Here is a 21,879-nt window from a genome sequence, read left to right as displayed (position 1 = left end):
TTATTTTGCCATAATATTCTGAGCGTTATCGATATCACTTATCTCTAGAAAACGGTTTGAAACCGAATTTGAATTCAAATTTAAACGATGATTTTCTGGTTATGATTGTGATGAGTAAAATCTAAGTTTGAGTGCGTTACGAAAGTATATAATGATGAAGAGTGATTTCTATTCAATATCCATATCATCTAAGCGCCCACGAACGCGATTCTTGCGCTTATGTTTTTTAGTGGGCGGCGGCAGGAAACTCTCCAGAAATTCAATGGTATTCATAATCGTTTCCGAACTAACATTTCCAATGTAATTTTTATCAAAGTAGACGACCGGTACTGGTGGCTCTGTTGATAAGAGCAATTTGTCACAATTACAACGCTGTCCCTGAATTTTTGCATCAAGCGTTTCCACTTCAACATCTGTGTTATTTGATTTGTCTGGAAAGAGGTGCTTAAATAGGTCAATCTATTTCTGAACTCCATAATGACCTGCAACCCACCGAATAAAGGACGAAAGCACTCCTTCACCTGAATCCACTTGGTGCAAAATTGTTTGATGAAACTGTCGTTCTGATTGAAGAAACTGCGAGCTGCATTGTCAACCCGGTACTTCATGAATCCCGGCACATACGGCCACTTGCCCTTCGCGGCATAGAAGCAAATGATGTCTGAAAGATACAAATTTAAACAATTTGTTATTACAAAAAGCTTATTAAAAGGATTCAAATGCTTCACGTGGTAAAAATTTAACTATTTTAGTTGCTAATACGTTTGCTTATTGTTTCTTTGCAACATAGGATAAACTTTAAAAAAGTATAGCATACTTTCAGGCTTAACAGTATTCGTCGATGATCTCTTTTAAACTTGAAAAGAAATAGCTTAAAAAAGATATCACATAAAACATTAAATCCAAATCCTAGTTCAGAATACAGAGATTTTGATATGGGTTAAATGGGATTGCAAAATAGATGGCTCAACTCACAGGGCACATGAAAGAGGTGAAGAAAAGTGCGCTGATGCTCCAGACTGGAAATGAGATGAATACCACTGGACCGCCGATTGGCAAGGGCCTTTCTTCCGGCAAAGGGAATCTCATCCACGCGGACACTTTTCAGATATGCCTCGCCCATGGTGAATAGAAATATGGCTAAAAATAGGGGCAGAATACGTAGAGTGATTTTCCGACGCAGCTCCATGGTCGAACTTTTCACTAGCCAGCAATAAATGTGACTGACGAATGTCCTGCAGGAATTTTCAGACACCTGAATGATTTCACTGCGCTCTCTATTGATTTTAATTGTGCTCGAGGTTGACATAAATCCAGGCAATGGGGATACATTGCATGTGCTAACCCAATTTGCCAGCCACAAAAAGTTCATTGCACTCAAAGCTATATATGAACATGGGAAAATATCATATGAATTCTACACAACAAAATTAAGTCACAGGAAATGCATTATGCAAATAGACAGTCATTAGCTAATATGTAGATTACTCAATATAGACGAGATAATAATCAGCAATTCACTTGATCTATGAATAATCAATTGATTTACAATTGCAATCCATCTGAGCGAGGAAGAACTACTGAACTATTACGAACTGATTTCTCATTGCCGCCACGCGGCGTATACTTAATTTGCGAAACCTGCTTTTATGGCACGCTTTTTCCCCCATCAAAACATTTTTCGAATGCCGTAATATAGATATAACCCACGTGTTGCAAATTCATTCTATGGCTTATCAAGTTTGGCACACTTCGAAATAGGAAAGCGCGGCGAATTTCCAGACAACTATTAAAGGTAGAGGTATTTTTTAGAATTATGCAACCAAAAACGTTAGATCCAAAATAGCTAGCAAAACAAATAACTAACTAAAACATTGAAATGTTTGTTCTTAAGTATTGGTAGTAGTTTATTTCCTTACAATAGCTGCATTCTAGCTTACTTTCTACGACTTTTTTCAGTACCAACCGTTCATATATGTACATTATTTAATCGGTTGAGCATAGTTAAGATCTATTTTACTTTTCGTTGAGTATATGCGACCATAGATTCACCCTATCCGTCTGGAATTCGCTGGCCACGTGAACCTCGAAGCCTTGGAAGGCATCTGGTGCATTTGCGAATTCGTGATAGTCGCATATTCCGTCGGGACGTGACTGGAGCACCTCAATGGAACAGGGGGTCAGTGACTCGGAATTCCTGGGTTTTCTGCGAAATATGTTGATTCATTATAGTGCCCACACAATCCAAAGTATCATACTCACCCAAACTTGGCGAAGTGCACGAAGTAATCCACGAAGGAATGTATCACCTTCGCCTCCGTGGAGTTTCGCTCAAAGTCGGGAAAGAGCAGTGGACTACGGAACAGATAGAGCAGATCATCGCAGTGCACCACTCCGTATTTTCCGGTCACATTTGCGGATGTATAGGCGGAGGCATAGCTCAGAGGACCACGATAGTTGAAACTATATAAGTAGATGGGATTCGGCGTGTGGCAGACATTCTTGCGAATGGTATTGTATAGGGGCTGCTTGAAACCCCGGTCAGATATTAACTGGAAATCAAGAAAATATTTATAAATAAACTACGTATAAAAATAGAAACAAAAGCTAGAGATTGAATTAAGCTATGATTAATGAGAAACTGTTACAAATTCATAAATTAAAATGTAGTTAACTTGATCATATTAGCTTAGTTAACTTATTAGCATCAGCCCCATCGACTTACATTCATAAATCCCTGAACAGTCAGCTCGTTGACTTCATGCTGTCCCTGGAAATACACTTCCACCAGCAGATCCACCATCTTTTCGCGCCTATCCTGGCTAAAGCTGGGCGGGAATTCCATCAGCTCCTGCAGCAGCTCGTCGAATCGCGAGTTAAAGCTCTGTCGTAGCGTCTCATTGCCCAGGATGTTCACCACCCTGACTGCACCCTCACCCGGAACAGTGCCCAGAAGCAGGGGAATGGATGTGGGCATGCCTTGGGCCAGCATATCCATGGGATGCTCGTTGAGAAAGGCATCGCTTTCCAATCCCTCCTCGACCACTGGACGGAAATTGGTCATGTGATCCACATCCCAGTACTTGAGACCATCGCCGGCATTCAGCAGTTTGGTGGCATTTATTCGACGCAGTGCCTTGGTTAGCTTTACTGTACTCAGATTCCTGGCATCTGGCACGTCTGCAAACTCCGCCAGGAGGCGAGCCTGCTCCAGAGGCTGCTCCGCAATGGCAAAGGGCACATTGGCCGTGCCGCTCATGCTGATCACTCGATGGAACAGTCCCTGGGATCTGGGACTCAGCAGGTGCATGTGGGCAGCCACTCCGCCGGCACTTTGGCCGAAAATGGTCACACGCTGAGGATCGCCGCCAAAGAAACGAATGTTGCGCTGCACCCAACGCAGTGCCAAGTTCTGATCCTTTAGGCCAAAGTTACCAGACATCACAGCATCCTGCGTCGATAGGAATCCTTTGTGTGGAACGAGAAACCAGAAGTTACACTGCTTACACTTTGCTAGTTATCTTCGGACTCACCAAAGGGTCCTAGTCTATAGGCCATGGTCACCAGAATCACTTCACCCGAGTCCATAAAGTATTCGGGACCAGTTACTCCTGGTCCTGCAGAGCCGCCAAAGAAGCCGCCGCCATGGATATAGACCATTACAGGTAGTGCGGGTTTACGAACCTAAATAAGGCATTCATATAAGCTGGACGGGATTTCACAAAGCCGGGGATCATCACTACTGACCCTGTACTTTCTTAGATCCTCCCTAGGAATTTGATTTTATCTCACCTCTGGCCTGTAGACATTCAAGTAGAGGCAATCCTCCTCGCCGTAGACAACTGGCGTCGGCAGCAGATAGTTCTTCTGGATGCAGTCCATCTTGGGCGCACTGGCATCGTAAATCCCCAGCAATTTGGGCATTACCTTGGGATTCTGGAGAAGAAGTAGCTGGTTCATAGATGGAGTCTCTTTATCCAAAGGTGCGCAATTCACTTACACTGAATCTCAGATCTCCAATGGGGGGCAGGGCATAGGGAATGCCCATGAAGGCCTCGAATCTCTCGGACTGATAGCCCTGGAGATAGGTGCCCTTCAGGCAGCCCACGCTCGGCGGGCACACGGTGAGCTGGTCCACAGTGGCCAAGGCCGCGCCGAAGGGTCCGGGGCCAGCCAAGAGCTGTCCAAGAAGCAGCAGCTGTAGCATCCGTTGTTGAATCATCGCCGGCGGTCCACGAAATCACTGAAAATAGAGCTAATGGATCGTAAATTATGCAAAACGATTGGTTATTTATGATCAATTTTTTTTTTTCGGGGGGGCTTCCTATGCTGCGCGTTAACTGGCTCAAGATGATGTCAACTTTAATTCGGTCTTCAAATGGGTTAGCTGACCACTCAGCCATCAGGCGCACTATCCTGGTGGAAAAGCTCACTCACTCAATCCCTCACTTGCTGGGGGAAAATCGCTGGAAGAACCTACCGCGACAGAGGCCCAAATCGATCTGACGATTTGTTCAGTTGACTCGTGAAGAAAACTTTTGCTCCGTACCAAGTGGCTCTCTGCCCACAATCTTGACAAAATGTGCGGTGGAAAATTTATAGAGATCAGCGCGATTTAGCCAGCTGGTTGGGATCGTTTGGAGAACGGTTCACACGGCGTATGCTTGATCGCTCCGAATAGGAATTGATCTGGAAATGCAACTAGCATCTTACCAGCGACCTCAACCGAATCGGGTTAGGGTAATTTGAAACACGCGCCAGAACGAGTAGAAAGTGGCACTGGATTACTTGTACCCCGATCTGTCAGAGCTGACGACTTGCGATCAACTGCGATCGCTTCGTATCGAAATGTTCGCTTTTATCCTGCTTTTTTAATGCATTCACACAGAAAATAAATCATGGTGCAGATGTCACTGGAAAAAGTAAGCTACTATTGTTGCTCCCACAGATCAATAGCTTGCACTAACTAGTTGGAGCAACTAATAAATACACAATTGTGTTATAACAATTGCAGCTTATACAACTTGAATGTATTTCAAGATGATGCACGCATACTTTTACTTTCTATCTTAACATCTGAAACCTGGATATTATTTACTCACTTTCGCTTTTATCCCCAGCAACCCCATAGAACGTCACGGTTTTCACTCTCACGGATCGTGCTCCACCTTAAGATAGCCGATCTTGAGAAGTCTCCAAGTCGCCGGAGGTTTCCCCTATCGGGCGAGTTTTACTGCGCTGCGGATCGACGGCAATCTTATCTCATCGCATGTCGTCGGGCCTTTTATTCGCACTTAATCTCATTTCTTGCACATTCTGCATATGTAAATTGACCTTCGAATCACAACTGGGGGATTGGATGGAAAATGGGATGTGATGCGATGGGTTGGCTCCAACCCAGCAGGCATTTATGAAAATGGAACGCACTTACAATGCTTCAATGAAAATCTGGGGTATCTGCCATGGTTCCCATTACACATTCTGTTCCATTTCGCAAATTAATGGGTTTTATTTATCGCGGGTTCATTCTTAAATTAACCCAAAGTAGTTATAATCGAATTGAGAGAGCTATGCAAACAGCTTCTTCCATATGGGATAACCGGTGAGCGTTATGCTGTTTCGAATATCTTCCAGATACTTTTCTTTGTTGCCACCAAAGTGGAGATACTTGCACATTCCCTGATCATTGAAATCCGAAGCTTTACAGGTGGATTCTTCGTGGAAAACTCTAGAGAGATATAAAAAGTAATAAATATAATATAAACCTATCTTGTTATCTTGTTCCCAGCTTACCCCGTTTTGGCGAAATCCGCCATCAGCGAAGTCATTCGTTGAATAACCTTGGCATCTTCGGAGTCTTTGGGAAAATCATCGAAGCTAATCGGAATGCGTATGGTGTGCAGACCGTCATCCATGTGGACTGCTCCAAGCCCATAGTCGTCAGTGGTGCCAGCAAAAAATTTAGTTATAGAGCTTAATCCGACAAACTCAAAGATATAGATGTACAGTGGATTCTCTTCGAGATTTGCATAGTTGACATACGACGAAATAGTTTCATAGATCGGATAATAAAAGTTGAAGTCACCAGAGATCTCTGCCAATTTCAACATGGTATCGTTGTTAAGACTATCTCCTTTGAAGTCATATGCATCCAATATTTCGCTGACCATCTGGACGGGAGTTCCCTCGGGCAAGTTAAGCAGCAGGACCATATGTTCCAGGAAGTTTTCATTGAACTCGGCCCTTAGCTTGGGATTAATGAAGGCACGCATTAGGAACAGGGAACCTTCTCCAGCTCGCGAACTTAGGCTTAGGATCCAGGGCACCTGGTGAATGCGACCTGCCCGATGGGCATCTAGCGGATCCTCGACCAGGAAGGCGTCTGGAGATGGAGCCTCCACTACCGGGAGACTGGTAAGGTGGGGCATGTTATCCCAGACCTTTAAGCTGTCCGCACTGATAAGGAGTTTTTTATGACACACTTTACGTAGCGCTTCCGCCAGATCCTGGGTACTGAGAGTCTCCGCTTGATCAATGGCCAATTCCTTGCCCAGACGCCTTGCCTGACTTAAGGGATCTTTGAGGGTCTTTATGCCCGACAAAAACATGGTGCCTGTCAAGGACATGGAATTTTGGAAAAGTCCTGAAAACAAGCGTATGACTTATGTGCGATCAAAATTCATCCATGAAAACGAACCCTTTGAATTGGGACTAATCATGTGCAAGTGTGTAGATATTCCTCCAGCGCTGTGACCAAGGATCGTGACCTTTTTGGGATCTCCTCCAAATGTGGCTATGTGTTTTTGTATCCACTGCAGCGCCAATCGCTGATCCTTGAATCCGAAATTCCCTGGCATGTGCTCATCGCCAGTGCTTAGAAAACCTGCAACATTTGAACTTGATGTGAGTGGTGTTTTGGATAATCCCTACAACTTACCGAAGGGACCAAGGCGATAGCTCATTGCTACCATGACCACCTTGCCGGTATCCATCAGATACTCTGGTCCACTAGCCATGGGATGGGCAGAGCCGCTAAAGAAACCACCTCCATGTATATAAACCATCACGGGCAACTTATCCTCAGCCCGATTCTATAAAACCAAACCAATCAGGACTATCTAAGGATGCTTGCAAATCTTGTTACCTTCGGTCTGTAGACGTTCAGATAGAGGCAGTCCTCCACTCCCATCAAACCCCATTCCTTCGCAAAGTAGCTTCTCTGCACGCAGCTGTCCTTCGCCGTTCCCGCATCGAGTACTCCCTCCCAGGGTTCATTCGGCACAGGATTCTGAAAGCATTCAATGTACTTAATCCTTCTGAAAGTATCAGAGGAAGGAACTTTCCACCTTAAGACGCAGCGGTCCAACTGGCGGCTGGGCAAAGGGAATGCCCATGAAGGCTTCGAACTCTCCGCTCTGATATCCTGGCATTACAGTGCCTCGCATGCAGCCCATATCCTCCAGGCACACATCCAGGGAATCTCCGACAGCAACAGCTACAAAAAATAGTACTCCAACTCCGGCGAACAACATTTTTGTTATGATATCCATTGGTAAAACAGTAGCTTACTTTTATACTGCATCTCTCAACCGAGAGCGGGATATTTGCAAATTCAGGTAATCATGGGTATAAAATAAAAACCACAATTATCGAATCCTAAAAGGTTTTATTTCTGTCACGTAGAAAAGCGAGGGTAGGCTGCCAGCCAACGCTAATCGTATATGATACACAGATGAATTGACGTCTACATAGCCTAAACACGCATTCAAACCGAACTTACGACTAAGAGGTATAATTACAATGTCTATACAACATGGCGATTTAACTAACAATGAACGATGCGATTTGGCGAAATTTAACTAAATTGCAGGCCTAGGAACCGGAACTATTAATAGAACTAAGCGATTCCCGGTCAAATTGGTGTTAAACTGCGGCGCTGGGCGGCACTCAGTTGCGGATGCCACATATCCAGGATGAGCACTAGGCGTGGCTGGCTTCCGTTGTGCCACACCTCGTGTTCGAAGCTATCATCGAATATGAACAGTTCTCCCTCACGCCAGGTTCTAAAGCAGATGAGGTTAGTCAATGAAATTTGAAAGGTTTTCTCGTTTTCCCTCACCTTTCCTGCTCCGCCACGCGGAGTGAGGTTTTTTCCGGCTCCGGAGCAGCTAGCGTGAGGTGGGCCCTCAGTCGGCAATTGGTGGGTCCACAGTGCGGCCACACATGCGTCTTGGCCTGCATAACACTAAACTTCACTTGGCCACGTCGACAGCCGGCGGACTCGGGAAATTCCTCTAGCAGGCTACAGGTGATTGGAGCCCTGCGGCAGTTGTCCTTCACCCGACGACCCTGGGCATATAGCTCATACTGCTGCCACACTCCCTTGTCGCGCAGCAGTTCCGCTTCATCCTCGAAGAATCCACTTCTTCCCAGCAGCGCTAATCCCTCATCACGAATGGCGCGCCAATTGAGCGTTAGCTTCTCCAGCTGCCTTTCATAGCCCGTTTCCTTGGGCTGCCAAAAGGGCTGTGCTCTCAACCTGGGCTCATTGTACAGCGATCTCTGATAGAGGCTGGCAAAGAAGCCTTTGGCAACACCTTTACTATATACCTCCAGAGCTTCTGATTTCATGGACAGGCGCTGCATAGTCTCGCCAAGCGACAAATAGAAGAAAGCCTCTTGCGTGCCCTCCTCTTCAGACTCCACGGCATATTTTAGATAGGGCAGCGCCTTGGCGTAGTCAGCATGGAATTGTCTGAGCGCCAGTCCATAATGAAGTTGGGCCACTGCATTGGTTGGCCACAGTTTCAGGGTTTCCACAGCCACCTTTTCAACCTGCTGAAGACTGGGAGACAATCATAAAGTATTTCTAACTCAAAGTAGCCTGTCTTACCTACTTGTTTACCATAAGATAGGTGAGTGAGAGTTGGTTACGAAGCCGTGGATCCTCAGGCAAACGTTTGATGAGCAGCTCGTGGATGGTAGTTGCCTGTCGGTGGTGACCTGGAATTCAATAGGCAATGTAGAAAGCGAAACAGATTAAAATATATGTTTAACTTACCCAAAAATCTCAAATTCTCTATGCAGCTTTCGCCGGCGGTTTTAAATTCCAGATTGCTGGCTATAAGCTCGCCAAAGGCCAAATATCTTTTGTAAGCATCGATGGCTTCCCAGAGGCGCTGATTGCTGCGCTCCTTCTTGGCCAGAAGTTCCAGAAGTCGGGCTCTTCCCAAATGGGCCGATGGCTCGTGGGCAAAGTTGGTGGTGAGCGTGTTAAAGGATCGCAGGGCTTGGGCATAGTTCTTTGGGGTGGATATTAGTTCGCGATTCGCCAGCCAAAACACAAAAAAAGGGTTAGACAAAGTACGAAAGCATGCAATTAGTATAAAATCATTCTCTCAAGAATTGAAACGCAGTTGACAGGAGATCCAAGGATGAGCCCGCGACCAAAGTTTCCTCCAAGTGGGTGTGTAGTTTTTGGAGTAACTGGTCGTGGGTTCATCCCAACAATATGCGTCTCCTGATAAGAGCGTTTCTATAAATACATGAATAGGGTTAAATCCTATGATTTGATTAATTATCATTTGTTGTTCTTACATAACTAAGCTGTTATATGATCTAATGAACTTGACAAGCAAACATAAACTAAAGCTTTGAAATGAGATTGTGTTTTTTTTTGTTGTGATGTTCTTTAGTGATTGTTGAGCTAGAGATATATCGAAGATATATAGTTCACGGGTTAATCCAGGTGAAGGAGACACCTTTGGTTGCGACATACCTCCCTAATCATCTCCTCGTTCGCCTTGCGCAACTCTTGCTCGAAAGGATCCTCTTTCTCTGCGGGAGCAGCTGCAGCTTCTTTCGGCTTTATTTCTATTTAGAAATTAAGAATATGAATTAGAACACTATTTTGAGCATAACAATGGTGTGAAATTTTGAACGGTTACGGCCTAGATAGCTCCACCTTGTGTGAGGTGTCGGTTTGTATATCCTATGGCTAACACTTACGATCTGTTATGTGTAAAGCGATCGGTTTTTGGTCGTGTGTCTTAAAGTAGTGTTGGGCCTATGATTGCGATAGCTTATGTGATCGATCGAAAGTATGTTGGATGGAGAATGGAGTCGGGTGGTCATCGACAGACGTGGTGATTTGTGCGTTTAGTAATTACGTGTCCAGCTGGGGTCGTCGGAGTCCGGATCGCTCTCGAACTCCTTGACGGGCAGGCGACCGTATTTGGCCTCCAGCCGGTTCATCAGATCGGCGTCGTCCACGTCGGAGATTTCGTCCTCTTCGTCGGTGATTTCCTCATCGCTATCTCCATCATGCTCGAAATCCTCGATAGCCCCATCTTCGTATTCCACGTAGATATCGCTGTGACCTACTGGCTTTTCCGGCTCCTTTTCTTTCTGTTCGGGTTTGGGTTTGGCATCCTTTGCAGGCTCCTGGGCGTACTTGTACATGGCGCTCAGTTGCTCAAAGGTCTCGGGCACATAACTGGCCATGGAGGCCACGTTGTCGTCGCTATCGTGACGTACTTCTTCCTCCTCCTCATCAATGTCACTGATTTCCACCTCGATCTCCTCTTCGATTTCGATTTCCTCCTCGGAGTATTCTTTTTAGACAATGGGATATGACTGAAGTTAATACTCTGGTCTTGGCCAGGCATATCATACAGCATAGGCTTCCAGATCACTTGTCAATCAAATGATTTGGAAGCAACTTCGGCTAGCCGAAGTTTGCAATTAATAACTCATATCTCCAACCATCGTCCAAAAGGGGCAGCTCCTCCACATCGTCCGGTATGTGATCCTCAGCAGTGGCAATCGTCAATCTTCGCCTGAATATAGTCTCTGGTGCGGGCTCATCCTCAGCTAAGCATTCACCACGGAAGATTCGAACGTTATTCGAGTTAAGAGATTGTTAATCGAGCAAGAACAAAGCCATTCAACAATTTCCGTACATACATACATTGGTGGAATAATAATTGGAACAAAGCTGTGACTACAATCAGATTAAAGAAATAATATAAAATCATAATCAAAATAAGCTAACTGAAGAAAGTGCAAAATTTGGACTGGGCCCATGGATTCTCATTGTTGAAACCAAAAAGAGAGGCCATTGCCCAGAGTTTGTTTTAGTTTTTGTTAATACATCGAGAATATATCACGAGACAATGAGGTCATTTGCTGATTTAACCAACTTAACTTGGTGGGTTAGAACGAAAAGCGGCGCTTAGTAATAGTTACTGAAAAGTTTCCCCGTAGTATGGTTTATTTGATTAGCATAACATTTGGCGTGCTTGGCGGATATGATTGATAGAGATCAAGAGCAGAGAGCGGAATACAAAGAGCGGAGATTCGGGGAGCAGATCAGCATTGAAGACTCACTTGTATTTGGACTTTTCCTTATCAATACAAGGCGTGAAACTAAGGCAAGTGCAACGCCAACGCCAAATTTAACGGCAACTGTAAATGAGTCAGGTTTTAGTATGAGAAAACAAACAAATGCCTTTTGCACTTTCTTGTACAATTTCGGTTTCTAAGTTCTTGGTAGTGTGTGGTTGTGCATATTCTTTCAGTTTGGTAAGGTGGAGCATTTCAGTCGGTCAGTTCTTAAGGTTCTAAGCCTGCGAGATCCGTTAACCGTTCAACTATTCAATCCTTCGCTACTTACGGGATGCCAACCAAGAGGAGCCCTCTTCCTTGGGCTCCTCCTCATCAGCCTGGTCTTGATCCTGCTCCTCACTCTCTACTGCTTTTGCTGGCTCTGTATCCTCGGGATCATTTTCAAATTGCTGATCCAGGGACTCGAATTCGTCGTCATCCCCGTCATCTGCATCGTTTTTGTCTTGATCCTGCAATAAACAAGTTATTTAGCAACAAATACGAAGACCAATTAAACCCAACAAGCAACTAGATATTTTACTAACATCATCATCGTCGTCATCATTAGTATCTGTTGCGGGAGCACTTTGTGCCGCAGATTGGGATCTTGGCGGCTCTACTGATTCTTCGATCTCCTGCTCTTCCTCATCCTCATCATCGTCTTCCTGCTGCGAACATAAAACATTAATTTGGAATTAATTAATTAATTTTGGAAATACACAATCTTTTCACAAACTATAGATCATACCTCCTCAGCTTTCGACAGCGGAGCTTCAGTGGATTCTACTACATCATCATCTGCTGCTGCTTCATCCTCATCGTCTTCATCCTCTTCAGCTTCATATTCGCCAGTGGCTTCCGTAGTGGCTTCAGTGGTAGCTTCCACAGTTGCCTCTACGGTGCCTTCGTCATCGTTATCCTCCTCCTCTTCCTCCTCCTCCGCATCCTCGGCAGTTATGTTTTCACCCGCATTGTTCTCCTCATCTTCATCCTCCTCATCTTCATCATCTGCCGCTGGCTCATCCTCCTCAGTTGGCTGTTCCTCTTCCTCCAGTTCTTCTTCTAATTCTTCTGAGAGTGGCTCTTCTTCTGAAACGTTTTTATTTATTTATAAGAGTTTATATTAATTTATATTAACATACCTTCCTCTTCATGATCATCATGATCGTCGTGTTCATCGTGATCATCTAACGCCTCTCCAGAGGGTTCCTGCACATCGTGACCATCATGCTCATCCCGATGTTCGTCTACCCAGCCATCAAAAACTTTCGAGAACCTAGACTCCGACAGAGGAGTGTCCACTGACATAAACAGTTATTAAGTACATTTCAAATTTCTGAGAATTCTATAACTTACGATCCTCCAGTCCGCGGTTCTCCATGATGATCAGACCCACCAAACTTAGGAGCACTGCCATCAGGGCGAAGAATATGATCTTGGCGCACCAGTGACCGCCAGTTCCGTGATCGTGGTGCACATGCAGGTGGAGATCATCGTTTCCCATCTTTGTAATGTGAACGCCGTGCGAAGATTCGTCGTCATCTGAGATCCGACATTTGCATGATAGTGAATAATAAAAATAACACATGTGATTACAAGCAGTTTAATTGAATCCACCTTCGAGTGTTTTACTTGGATTTAGTAACTGAGCGAGACATTCAATTAATTTGGCAAAGCATTCCGGGGTGTGTTGGGAAAACTACATATAGGGGGGATCTATTTCTCTACCTTGAAAACTGGACTGACGCAGAACAGTCACATCGCCCTCGGACTTGCGATCATCTAGACGAAAAGTTAGTTACAATGAGACATACTATACCGGCATTACAAGCTGATAAGACGACGCCGGGCGGGGGGAATTGTTTATGCCTAAATATGCGCAACGATAAACAAAGAAGCCGCCAGTCATGCTCTTGGGCAGTTGGCCAAGTGAAATTAAATGGCTTTACACATTTATATCTACATATATGCACCATCGTGGCTACTTATTTCGGTGCCGTGGGTGTAATGGCCCCAGAATCTTTACGGAAGCATCATCATCTGGTATCTAGTATCTACGTATGTGAATCTCGATCTCTGTTGCATTGGAATTAATTTGCCGACGAGGTGACGAGCTCTCCATTCTCCAATGAGAGAAAGATAACGCAGAGAAGAGAGCAATAGAGAGAAAGAGTGGCAGAGGGAGATAGCAATAAGAGGATATCCCAGGGACAACGAAACATCTGTGTTTGCCTTGGAAAAAGATAAATAAATCTGGGAAAACCACTCTCCTTGTTTTTTCTCGATTTTTGCACACCGATTCAATGCCCTTTTTCTTTGGTTCCCGATCGAAATACCCACTTTATGGTCTACCTCCCGCCTTCCCCGCCCGCACACATGTCATGCATATATATTTTCCTGCTCGATCGGCACACGCATAGCGACAGAAAACAGGCGAGATGTATAATTTTATATAATAGGGCAAAGTTATTTTTAAAGGCACTCGACAATATTATTATGCTAATAAAAGAAATGAACTGCTTGCTACGCGGCGGCGGCGAAGAGACAAAACCGATTTTCACACCAAATAACGGTCCATTCGAGAATGATGGTAAGTAAAAGTACCGTAACAGGAACTTACCGCGTTTTCGGCGCTTATCCTTGCGCTTACGCGGCTGCACATCGCCCGACATTTTGCTCGCTAAAGGCACTAAAACCTATGCCAATTCAACGGAGAGTGTTTGTTTTTCCTTTTCGAGCGGACCGGGCAAAACGGGCGATCTGGATCGACGAACAGCACGTTACTAAATGCAAATACCGCTCGCACCGTGGGAAAATTATTTATAAAGTGACACTGGTGTTGCCAGATCCGGCGGGAATGATGAAAGCTAGAGATGACAGCTGGGCAGTAAAGGCAATTTTATTGTTTTGGATGAAAACTCATAACAGCTCTCTAAAAATATACTTACATATTATTATTTAAAAATTTATTTAATTCTAATATTTATGTGTTATTTTAAATCGTGTTGTGCAAATAGATTGAATTTAATTTAAACAGTTCAGCAACGCAACAGTTTAGAAAACACAAATGTAATTTTTTCTGTTACTCGTGGATTTTTCACATTATATGTCTATGCGCTATCACAATCGTGTACAACTGAATTAATTTATTTAAAATGTATTGTTCTCAAGATATTAACTTTAAGTAAAGAAATATAAAAATTATAATATTAGCTTATTTTAAATATCGCATGGCATTCAAATTCATGCGCACTGCAGTCGCCAGTATCGTTCGAGACTTTCGTCACGCGCCCATCTCGAAGAGAACCAACCCCGACCAAGAAAAAAACAAGAAAATAATACACAATTGGCGACGGCGGTGCAGAGGTTCTCCGTGTGATCCGATCGAACGGGACTAGGACCGACACGGACCAGGTCTAAATCCGCGAGGTCAGCGGTATTATGGCCGGCGACATGTCCATCGGCTGTGCGGCCCTGAAGCGATCCAGCAAGCTGAGGTCCTGCACCAGTGCCGCCGACACGGACTCGATGCGGGTGCCCAGCGACCACAGGGACAACGGGAGCCTGGTCAAGCCGCCTCCGGTGCCGCCGCAGAATATGCGCGGCGGTCTGCGGGTCTACAAGATCGTCATCCTCGGCGACGGTGGCGTGGGAAAGTCAGGTGAGCTACTCTAGCCATGGATTAGCCAAAAGAAAATGCCGAGTTATCACTGCGCACTTTGATTGGGGCTGCGAAAAATCAATAAATTATCTCAATTTCTTTTACGCTTTGTTTTGACCCCCGCACCACCGACACCCACGAAACTCCAACAACCACCACTCCCAACGCCCTCTGAAAACGACGACGAAACCCGAACAGCTGTCACCCTTCAGTTCGTGAGCCACAGTTTCCTGGACTACCACGACCCCACAATTGGTGAGTAAGGCGCAGGGTGCGCAAGGCGTCTAAGGCGAAGCCCCCACAACCCCACTAAATGTATACCGGTTATTTTTTTTCGCCGCAGAGGACTCCTACCAGCAACAGGCGGTCATCGACAATGAGGCCGCCCTGCTCGACATCCTTGACACCGCCGGCCAGGTGGAGTTCACGGCCATGCGGGACCAATACATGCGTTGCGGCGAAGGTTTCATCATTTGCTACTCGGTCACCGACCGCCACAGCTTCCAGGAGGCCTCCGAGTACAGGAAACTAATAACCCGTGTCCGCCTGTCCGAGGACATTCCGCTGGTTCTGATTGCCAACAAGGTGGACCTGGAGTCGCAGCGACGCGTGACCACCGAGGAGGGCCGGAATCTGGCCAACCAGTTCGGCTGCCCGTTTTTTGAGACATCGGCTGCACTGCGTCATTACATCGACGAGGCATTCTACACGCTGGTCCGCGAGATTCGGCGCAAGGAAATGCACAAGGCCCTGGGCACGGACTCCAATTCGGAAAAGATTCACACGGGGCGACGAAGTCGCTGGTGGCGCATCCGATCCATTTTCGCATTGGTTTTCCGGCGCAGACGAAACCTAAACTAGACCAGGATGCGGATTCCTTGAAACGAGTGCAATATTAACCACAAAACCAAGTAACTTTTGTTCGCTATATTTTGTATATAGCATCTACCCATCAGATACAACATACAAGAGAGAAGTAACCGATCGAGGAGCAGATAACTAATTGTTAATGGCCACAGTGGTTTATTTATTATTTGTTACGGAAACTATTTAAAGTACTTGTTGTTGGCCGGAAAGGATAGCGAGGCAGTAGATCAGCGATAGAGTATATCAATACGTTTAAGCACCGATCCAAAAGATACATATTAACAATGCACGTACATATGTTTATGTAGTAAATATTACTAACGTTGATTCCTAGACGAGAGCGATTAAGCAAGTGTGGCAATTGGCTAAAGCTCAAAAGCATTTAAATTCAGCAAGATCGAGGGGCAGTTCCCCAACTAACAATCTGAACAACTCTGAATCCTAGCCAGGAGATTAACCCAACAGCCAATTGCCAGGTGCGAAGGGCAGAGAATTGGAGGATTTTTAAACTTATGTATGTACGTATTTACCCAGAATACACGCACATGACATACGCGACACGAGCCACACATTTAACTAATCGAATAAATGTTGAATTTAATGTATACTAATATTATAAAACGATCGATCGACCTAAGTATGTAAAACGCGGGAACATTGCAAATTATGAAATATGAATGAGAATGTGCGTTTGTTCAGATCCAAGCCCAAATTGATAATTTAAGTCCACGACAGCCGATGCATTTGTTGTTTAAGTTTGAGAAAAGTTTATTGTTTATATTGTTAAGGACACACGTGTTACGCCTAAGTTTATTTATTATTAGTTTAACGAAATCTGTTGATTACTTTTACCACAAGCGAAACCACACATCACGTTCTCTAAGCATACACCATGAGTTCCTCTCATCAATGTTAACTGCATCACCAGAAACAAAATACTAACACGGCTTTAATTACTCTGTTTGTTACATGATCCCAAAAACAGTTGAATGGACTACCCATAATTACTAATAATTAATTGTTATTGCGAATCCTGCAACCGTTCGAACCAAACAGATCGACTGACAAACAAAAAAACAACAGCTCCAACACGAAAAACGAATCAAATGCGGGTAGAAATATAATAGATATGCTTTCGCCGAAAGTTAAGCGATTAAAAAGTACGTTTTAAGAGAAAAGGCTTGGGAACTAGATGTTCAAAGCAATGTGTCGTGTCCATGTTGTTTCGAAAACGACATACCTGTTCGGGAATAATATTGAAACCTAATACCTAATCGAAGAAAAACCAAAACATTTTGATTCATAATGTTATGTACATTTTAAATGTAAAAAAAAAATTAAATACAAAAGCACAAAATAAACAAAAACAATACCCTCAATAAAGATTTTTTTAACCCCGTTAAAAATGTGTGTTTCGACTTTAAAGGGCGGGTATTCCCCGAAAAAATCCATTATCTTACCAAGTCCCACGTTTATTTTTAAATCGCCAAATAAAACCAAGTTAGTTAAACCAAGAGTAGATCAAATGTACTGTTTATTCATAAGTATAATATAGTTTGGTTGTATCTGATGCATCTTCGAGTTTTTCAACTTCTGTGTGAGAATTACACGATTGACGGTACAAAATACAAAAAAGAGACATACACATATGTACTGTATAGTATAATTATATGTATAATCGTATTTTATAAAATCATAAAATACTCTTCATATAGTTGTTTGGTTGTTTTGTAGTATCTTTTTTTTATGTTTTCCACTCGTTTTAATGCAAAGTACAAATATTAAAAACTCGCTTAATGCGCTCGAAATAGTTTTTCACTTCATCAAAAATTTTCCCTCTTAGCATCTCCCACGCGAAAACTGAATGCATCTCATTTGTGGCTTACGTTTAGTTAAATAAACATTTATCGTTTTTGTTTTGTTTTGTTTTGTGTTTAGTTCGGCTCTTGTAATGTAGTTTCGCTTCCAACTCCTATTGGCGGCGTGGTCTCTCTGTATCTGATAGATTTAATGGGAACATAACTCTCATCTTGACGCCTACGACCTCCTTGGACCCCGGGATCCAACTTCCGATTCTGTTTCTAATTCCACTGATTCACCTGACTCACTCACCCTCGCATACGACACAATCTCGACCAGCCACAGCCGACTACACTTGACAACACAGTTAACGAAATAATAACATACATCTAGGAGGAGGGGGTGGACAGAAACGGACACAACTTGAATATGTTTACATATATCGATATATATTTCGCTTGCAGTGGCTGACTGATTGATCTGCTCTGCCCTAGTTTTACAAATAATAATGCCAGAGTTATTACTGTTGTTTACTTCGGTTTATAACTACACTAGACTGTATATAAAATCAAATCCGCATTTGACATTCTACTTGGTGCTGCCTTCCCTTATATCTCGCTGCATCCCTCCTCCGCTGATCTTCTAGCTCAAGCTCTCTGTTTTCTGCTCATGTTGTTGTTGCTGTTGGGTGGTGGTGGTGCAGCTTCGTGTATCCGATGTTCTGGTTGTTCTTGATGTTGTTGTTGTTGAGTGGTTGTTGTTCAGCTCGTTATTGTTGTAAAAGGTGTGTATGTGTGTGTGTGTGTTTATGCTGTTGTTGTTGCTGTGTGTGTGTGTGTGGTAAAGATTTTCATGTTGTTGATTTGCTCTTTTAGAGCAAAAGGCATCTGGTCTTCTTCCTCTTTTTGACTTGCAGCGCGGCCCTAGTTGCCGTCTCGAAAACATCTCGCACACCCTCCTTGGACTTAGCCGAACACTCCAAATAGGCAAAGGCATTAATCTTCTCGGCCATGGCGCGACCCTCCTGCGGCTTCACCGGCTCCTGCTTCATTTTTGCTAGATCCTGTAAAGTCAAGTTTCGATTAGTTCTGCGAGTTCAACTCGTTCAACAGTGCGTATACGTACCCGAATTGTGTTGGGATCATTTCGCAAATCTTTCTTATTTCCTACCAAAATGATTGGAACATTTGGACAAAAGTGTTTGACCTGCAAGAATGTAGTAAGGATTAGTATAATGTTTTCATATCAGATGCCATATAGTCGAACTGCCAAAACAAGTAATTCGTAATTGCGAACCTTTTTCTTTATTCTTATCTATCATTATAAATTAAAAGCATTTATGAGAAGTAAGGAAGTGATTCAGAAAGTCGAAGCAAATTTGCTCATAGCAGACCATTTAATCACCAACTAGTAATAAGCTATAATTCTATCGATCTATCCTCGTTCTATACCAAATCCAGTCTTTGTCACTTTGATATTCAGATAGCTTCAATGACATAAACAATAACACAGAGATGCGTAGTCTTAAAGATTTCATATCATAAGCAAATGCATAAGTTAATTTCAACAATTTTTTTAATATATTTTAACTGGAGTTAAAAATTCTATACTAAACCTATCTGTTGCCTATATTTCTTAGTTCTGTATAGTATAGTACCATTACTTGTTTACGATCGACTGATAGAAACGGTTCTGTAATTGCATTTGAACTCACCTCTGGGGTCCATTTTTCAGGAATATTTTCTAGCGAATCGGGTGAATCCACTGAGAAACACATCAGTATGACGTCAGTGTCGGGATAGCTCAGCGGTCGTAGTCTGTCGTAGTCCTCCTGCCCGGCCGTATCCCACAAGGCCAGCTCCACCTGGAGAATCGGATGCGGATTACGATTGAGAGTTACGCTTGCAGTTGCGGTGTCGTCAGGGTTATAGATAGATGGGGCTTTTTGGGGCACGGGGCGGTGCGGTGCGGGCTCGGAGGGGGATGGGACAAGTTCGAGTTGAAGATAGCATGAGTGCGAGTACGAGAGTGTGAGCAAGGAACTTGACGGAAATGCCAAACGAATTAATCACATCGAAGCGAGGCGAAGTGGAATGACGTGAACTTGTGTGTATGTAAACGCTATCCAAACAGAAACACAAACAGAAACTGAAAATTGAAAACCCGCCATATTGCGCAGCAAAGGCAAACACACAGTGTTTATTTCGAAAAAAAGCGCCTGAAAATACTGTAGATCCCAAATGGAATATATGAACGAACATATAGCCAAATCATGACTTGATGCCCCAATGGAAATCGCACATTACATTCCGTAGAGTAAGGGAGTGCGCGGTGGAGCGGGAGAGCGCTCCCCCCCTTAGAAGAGAGTACAGGTAGGCAGGGAGAAAGAGTAAGAGTGAGAGCGCGCGAGAGCAGCAACAGAAAGAGCGGGGGGCGGCGCAACGCATTAAACTGTATGTGCGCAACGGACTTGTATAAGACAAATACAAAATAAAAAGAAAAGAAAACGAGCGGAAGGAAGGGAGCAGCACTACTTGTGTGTGTGTGTGCTGCCAACTCTCCGTTGAGCATGTGTGCGTGTGTGTATGCAAGTGTGGGGAAATGTGGCCAAGTGTGACTTAATCACTGCTATCAAAACTTTAAATTCTTCGGAATAATCCAAATTTGCACTCCACTTAACCAAAAATGATCTTAATTTTTCGTTTGCTTTTCCAGACACCTTTATTTATGGTTGCGTCTGTTGGGCATCAGGCGATATTGACTCATTCCATTTTACAGGGGAATAAAAGGAAATACAACGACCAAGGTGTGGGTGAAGTTGTGGGTGGCACAAACAAGAGAACAATAAACACACACCCATGGGAACACACACCCGCACACACACACACACAGAGGCGGGTGGAAAGTGTAAGGAGGATACGCGCACTTGAAAAACGGAATGAATTGAGAATGCACACAAATTATAAAACGAGATCAGATGATTATCACTTGGTTGGCAGGGTGGGGTTATCAGGGGGAAGGGGGGTCAGCCGCCGGTTGGGGGTGGCATTCAGAGTGGCGGACGGGACGGGAAGTTAGGGGAGGGGCGGGGCTGTCCGGGAAAAGGGGCTTACCTGTTTGCCATCCACCTCGATGTCGGCCACATAATTCTCGAATACGGTGGGCACATAGACCTCGGGGAACTGATCTTTGCTGAAGACAATCAGAAGGCAAGTTTTACCGCAGGCACCGTCGCCGACAATTACCAATTTCTTGCGAATCGTCGTCATTGGAAGTTCTGCAAAAGGCAAAATCAAACTGTAGCTAGATGCAATGCAAGTGCAGCGGATGCCCGAGGATTCCGAGTCCGATTCTGAATCCGAATACAATTTTCGATTCCGAACCCGAGTCAGCCGTTCTGTTTTATATATTCGCGAAAACTGAACGAGCGCCTGTTCAAAAAATTATCAAAATGAAAAAGCCACACACACACTCGCATACAGTCACACGCACACAGACACAAATACACTCGCGCGCTCGCTCTCTTTTCCGATAGCCCTCTCCCGCTCGCGCACACACTTAGTCATACTTGCGGCTGGACGGCGATCTAATAGTATAAAGTGTGGGGTTCTTTCTTATCTGGCCATTGTCCATTGTCCGTTAGCCGAGTTTTTCCCGTTTTTCTTTACGGTTTTTCGCATTCGCATTTTCATTTTGGTCGCGTCATAGGGCCGCCCGCTTCTCCACCCCTCTCTCCAACACTCCAGGAAACTCCTCTCTCCGCGCCCCGTCCCGCTCGCACTTTATTCCAAAAACATCTCATCATCCACTCTCGGTACGTATGGCTGTGTGTGTGTGTGCGTGTGTCTGTGCGCCTCTGGCTGGGCGTGCGTGCATTTGTGTGCGTGCTGTGTGGAATTTTTTCACTTCTGCTCTTTCGGCCACTTACAATTTATATTGGTGATTTCACAACACTCAGCACGAATTCGACACTTAATTTGCTTACAAAATGGCACAAATTTGTTGATTCTTATGCGTCTACCGTTTAGCTATATCGTATAAAAGTTAATGCAATTACAAAAATTCGAATTGAACTCGACGATTTTTTCCCATGCAAAATGACGATGAACAATGTTCATCCGTTTCATTTCTCGGTAGCGGGATGAACGCTCGATGACCAACCAACG

At 44.2% G+C, this 21,879-nt stretch overlaps 6 protein-coding genes across 16 annotated transcripts; 1 reads left to right on the top strand and 5 right to left on the bottom strand.

Moving 5' to 3' along the window:
* Positions 1–17: 17 nt before the first annotated feature.
* LOC6734708 lies at positions 18–1,788 on the bottom strand. Its single transcript, XM_002081679.4, has 3 exons — positions 976–1,788; positions 494–661; positions 18–431 (listed from the first exon to the last, which is right to left on the bottom strand). The coding sequence occupies exons 1-3, from the start codon at positions 1,370–1,372 to the stop codon at positions 169–171; spliced, it is 828 nt and encodes a 275-aa protein (XP_002081715.2). The 5' UTR covers positions 1,373–1,788; the 3' UTR covers positions 18–168.
* A 94-nt stretch (positions 1,789–1,882) lies between these two features.
* On the bottom strand, positions 1,883–4,838 carry LOC6734707 (juvenile hormone esterase). 4 transcript variants are annotated; one of them, XM_016168197.3, is made up of 7 exons: positions 4,714–4,838; positions 4,001–4,255; positions 3,793–3,936; positions 3,534–3,684; positions 2,726–3,468; positions 2,263–2,552; positions 1,883–2,206 (listed from the first exon to the last, which is right to left on the bottom strand). In XM_016168197.3, exons 2-7 carry the CDS (start codon positions 4,220–4,222, stop codon positions 2,017–2,019), a joined length of 1,740 nt encoding a protein of 579 aa, XP_016027918.1. In that variant the 5' UTR covers positions 4,223–4,255; positions 4,714–4,838; the 3' UTR covers positions 1,883–2,016. The 4 variants fall into 4 exon arrangements, with proteins under 4 accessions (XP_016027918.1, XP_016027919.1, XP_016027917.1 ...); XM_016168198.3 differs by having other exon boundaries at positions 4,001–4,243; positions 4,714–4,833; XM_016168196.3 differs by lacking the exon at positions 4,714–4,838 and adding an exon at positions 4,481–4,633.
* A 646-nt stretch (positions 4,839–5,484) lies between these two features.
* Positions 5,485–7,547, bottom strand: LOC6734706 (juvenile hormone esterase). The gene is made up of 6 exons (XM_002081677.3): positions 7,347–7,547; positions 7,145–7,288; positions 6,938–7,091; positions 6,698–6,883; positions 5,794–6,643; positions 5,485–5,728 (listed from the first exon to the last, which is right to left on the bottom strand). The coding sequence occupies exons 1-6, from the start codon at positions 7,530–7,532 to the stop codon at positions 5,569–5,571; spliced, it is 1,680 nt and encodes a 559-aa protein (XP_002081713.3). The 5' UTR covers positions 7,533–7,547; the 3' UTR covers positions 5,485–5,568.
* Positions 7,548–7,646: 99 nt separating this feature from the next.
* On the bottom strand, positions 7,647–14,222 carry LOC6734705 (aspartyl/asparaginyl beta-hydroxylase). 8 transcript variants are annotated; one of them, XM_016168185.3, is made up of 16 exons: positions 14,006–14,219; positions 13,114–13,167; positions 12,742–12,927; positions 12,528–12,686; positions 12,134–12,474; positions 11,931–12,050; positions 11,675–11,855; positions 11,389–11,466; positions 10,970–11,002; positions 10,765–10,872; positions 10,170–10,613; positions 9,779–9,873; positions 9,062–9,302; positions 8,898–9,003; positions 8,120–8,845; positions 7,647–8,063 (listed from the first exon to the last, which is right to left on the bottom strand). In XM_016168185.3, exons 1-16 carry the CDS (start codon positions 14,055–14,057, stop codon positions 7,913–7,915), a joined length of 3,075 nt encoding a protein of 1,024 aa, XP_016027906.1. In that variant the 5' UTR covers positions 14,058–14,219; the 3' UTR covers positions 7,647–7,912. The 8 variants fall into 8 exon arrangements, with proteins under 8 accessions (XP_016027906.1, XP_016027909.1, XP_016027915.1 ...); XM_016168188.3 differs by having other exon boundaries at positions 11,931–12,053; positions 14,006–14,218; XM_016168194.3 differs by lacking the exon at positions 10,970–11,002 and having other exon boundaries at positions 11,931–12,053; positions 14,006–14,218.
* A 439-nt stretch (positions 14,223–14,661) lies between these two features.
* Positions 14,662–17,539, top strand: LOC6734704 (GTP-binding protein Rit2). The gene is made up of 3 exons (XM_002081675.4): positions 14,662–15,046; positions 15,245–15,301; positions 15,390–17,539. The coding sequence occupies exons 1-3, from the start codon at positions 14,827–14,829 to the stop codon at positions 15,905–15,907; spliced, it is 795 nt and encodes a 264-aa protein (XP_002081711.1). The 5' UTR covers positions 14,662–14,826; the 3' UTR covers positions 15,908–17,539.
* LOC6734703 (ras-like GTP-binding protein Rho1) lies at positions 17,419–21,870 on the bottom strand. Its single transcript, XM_016168182.3, has 5 exons — positions 21,642–21,870; positions 20,827–20,990; positions 19,428–19,577; positions 18,839–18,919; positions 17,419–18,776 (listed from the first exon to the last, which is right to left on the bottom strand). The coding sequence occupies exons 2-5, from the start codon at positions 20,980–20,982 to the stop codon at positions 18,585–18,587; spliced, it is 579 nt and encodes a 192-aa protein (XP_016027903.1). The 5' UTR covers positions 20,983–20,990; positions 21,642–21,870; the 3' UTR covers positions 17,419–18,584.
* Positions 21,871–21,879: the final 9 nt, after the last annotated feature.

The sequence above is a fragment of the Drosophila simulans genome, chromosome 2R, assembly GCF_016746395.2.
Source record: "Drosophila simulans strain w501 chromosome 2R, Prin_Dsim_3.1, whole genome shotgun sequence".
Classification (NCBI taxonomy): Eukaryota; Metazoa; Arthropoda; class Insecta; order Diptera; family Drosophilidae; genus Drosophila; species Drosophila simulans.
Note: the sequence above shows the minus strand (reverse complement) of the source record. Positions and strands in the feature narration are given on the sequence as shown.

What these genes read in the sequence shown, in the direction of transcription:
- LOC6734708 (XM_002081679.4), bottom strand. Translation starts at nt 1,372, where the DNA reads ATGAACTTTTTGTGGCTGGCAAATTGGGTTAGCACATGCAATGTATCC. An exon ending in TCACCTCTTTCATGTGCCCT is followed by an intron (nt 662 to 975) that starts GTGAGTTGAGCC and finishes TGTATCTTTCAG; the next exon opens with ACATCATTTGCTTCTATGCC. An exon ending in GTGCTTTCGTCCTTTATTCG is followed by an intron (nt 432 to 493) that starts GTGGGTTGCAGG and finishes ACCTCTTTCCAG; the next exon opens with ACAAATCAAATAACACAGAT.
- LOC6734707 (XM_016168197.3), bottom strand. Translation starts at nt 4,222, where the DNA reads ATGATTCAACAACGGATGCTACAGCTGCTGCTTCTTGGACAGCTCTTG. An exon ending in TGAATGTCTACAGGCCAGAG is followed by an intron (nt 3,685 to 3,792) that starts GTGAGATAAAAT and finishes TGCCTTATTTAG; the next exon opens with GTTCGTAAACCCGCACTACC. An exon ending in CTATAGACTAGGACCCTTTG is followed by an intron (nt 3,469 to 3,533) that starts GTGAGTCCGAAG and finishes TTCCACACAAAG; the next exon opens with GATTCCTATCGACGCAGGAT.
- LOC6734706 (XM_002081677.3), bottom strand. Translation starts at nt 7,532, where the DNA reads ATGTTGTTCGCCGGAGTTGGAGTACTATTTTTTGTAGCTGTTGCTGTC. An exon ending in TTGGACCGCTGCGTCTTAAG is followed by an intron (nt 7,289 to 7,346) that starts GTGGAAAGTTCC and finishes GAATGCTTTCAG; the next exon opens with AATCCTGTGCCGAATGAACC. An exon ending in GATTAGTCCCAATTCAAAGG is followed by an intron (nt 6,644 to 6,697) that starts GTTCGTTTTCAT and finishes GCTTGTTTTCAG; the next exon opens with GACTTTTCCAAAATTCCATG.
- LOC6734705 (XM_016168188.3), bottom strand. Translation starts at nt 14,057, where the DNA reads ATGTCGGGCGATGTGCAGCCGCGTAAGCGCAAGGATAAGCGCCGAAAA. An exon ending in AAGGAAAAGTCCAAATACAA is followed by an intron (nt 11,003 to 11,388) that starts GTGAGTCTTCAA and finishes ATCTGATTGTAG; the next exon opens with TCACAGCTTTGTTCCAATTA. An exon ending in CCAATTATTATTCCACCAAT is followed by an intron (nt 10,873 to 10,969) that starts GTATGTATGTAC and finishes GTGAATGCTTAG; the next exon opens with CTGAGGATGAGCCCGCACCA.
- LOC6734704 (XM_002081675.4), top strand. Translation starts at nt 14,827, where the DNA reads ATGGCCGGCGACATGTCCATCGGCTGTGCGGCCCTGAAGCGATCCAGC. An exon ending in CGGTGGCGTGGGAAAGTCAG is followed by an intron (nt 15,047 to 15,244) that starts GTGAGCTACTCT and finishes AAACCCGAACAG; the next exon opens with CTGTCACCCTTCAGTTCGTG. An exon ending in CTACCACGACCCCACAATTG is followed by an intron (nt 15,302 to 15,389) that starts GTGAGTAAGGCG and finishes TTTTCGCCGCAG; the next exon opens with AGGACTCCTACCAGCAACAG.
- LOC6734703 (XM_016168182.3), bottom strand. Translation starts at nt 20,982, where the DNA reads ATGACGACGATTCGCAAGAAATTGGTAATTGTCGGCGACGGTGCCTGC. An exon ending in TCGAGGTGGATGGCAAACAG is followed by an intron (nt 19,578 to 20,826) that starts GTAAGCCCCTTT and finishes CCGATTCTCCAG; the next exon opens with GTGGAGCTGGCCTTGTGGGA. An exon ending in ATGATCCCAACACAATTCGG is followed by an intron (nt 18,777 to 18,838) that starts GTACGTATACGC and finishes TTGACTTTACAG; the next exon opens with GATCTAGCAAAAATGAAGCA.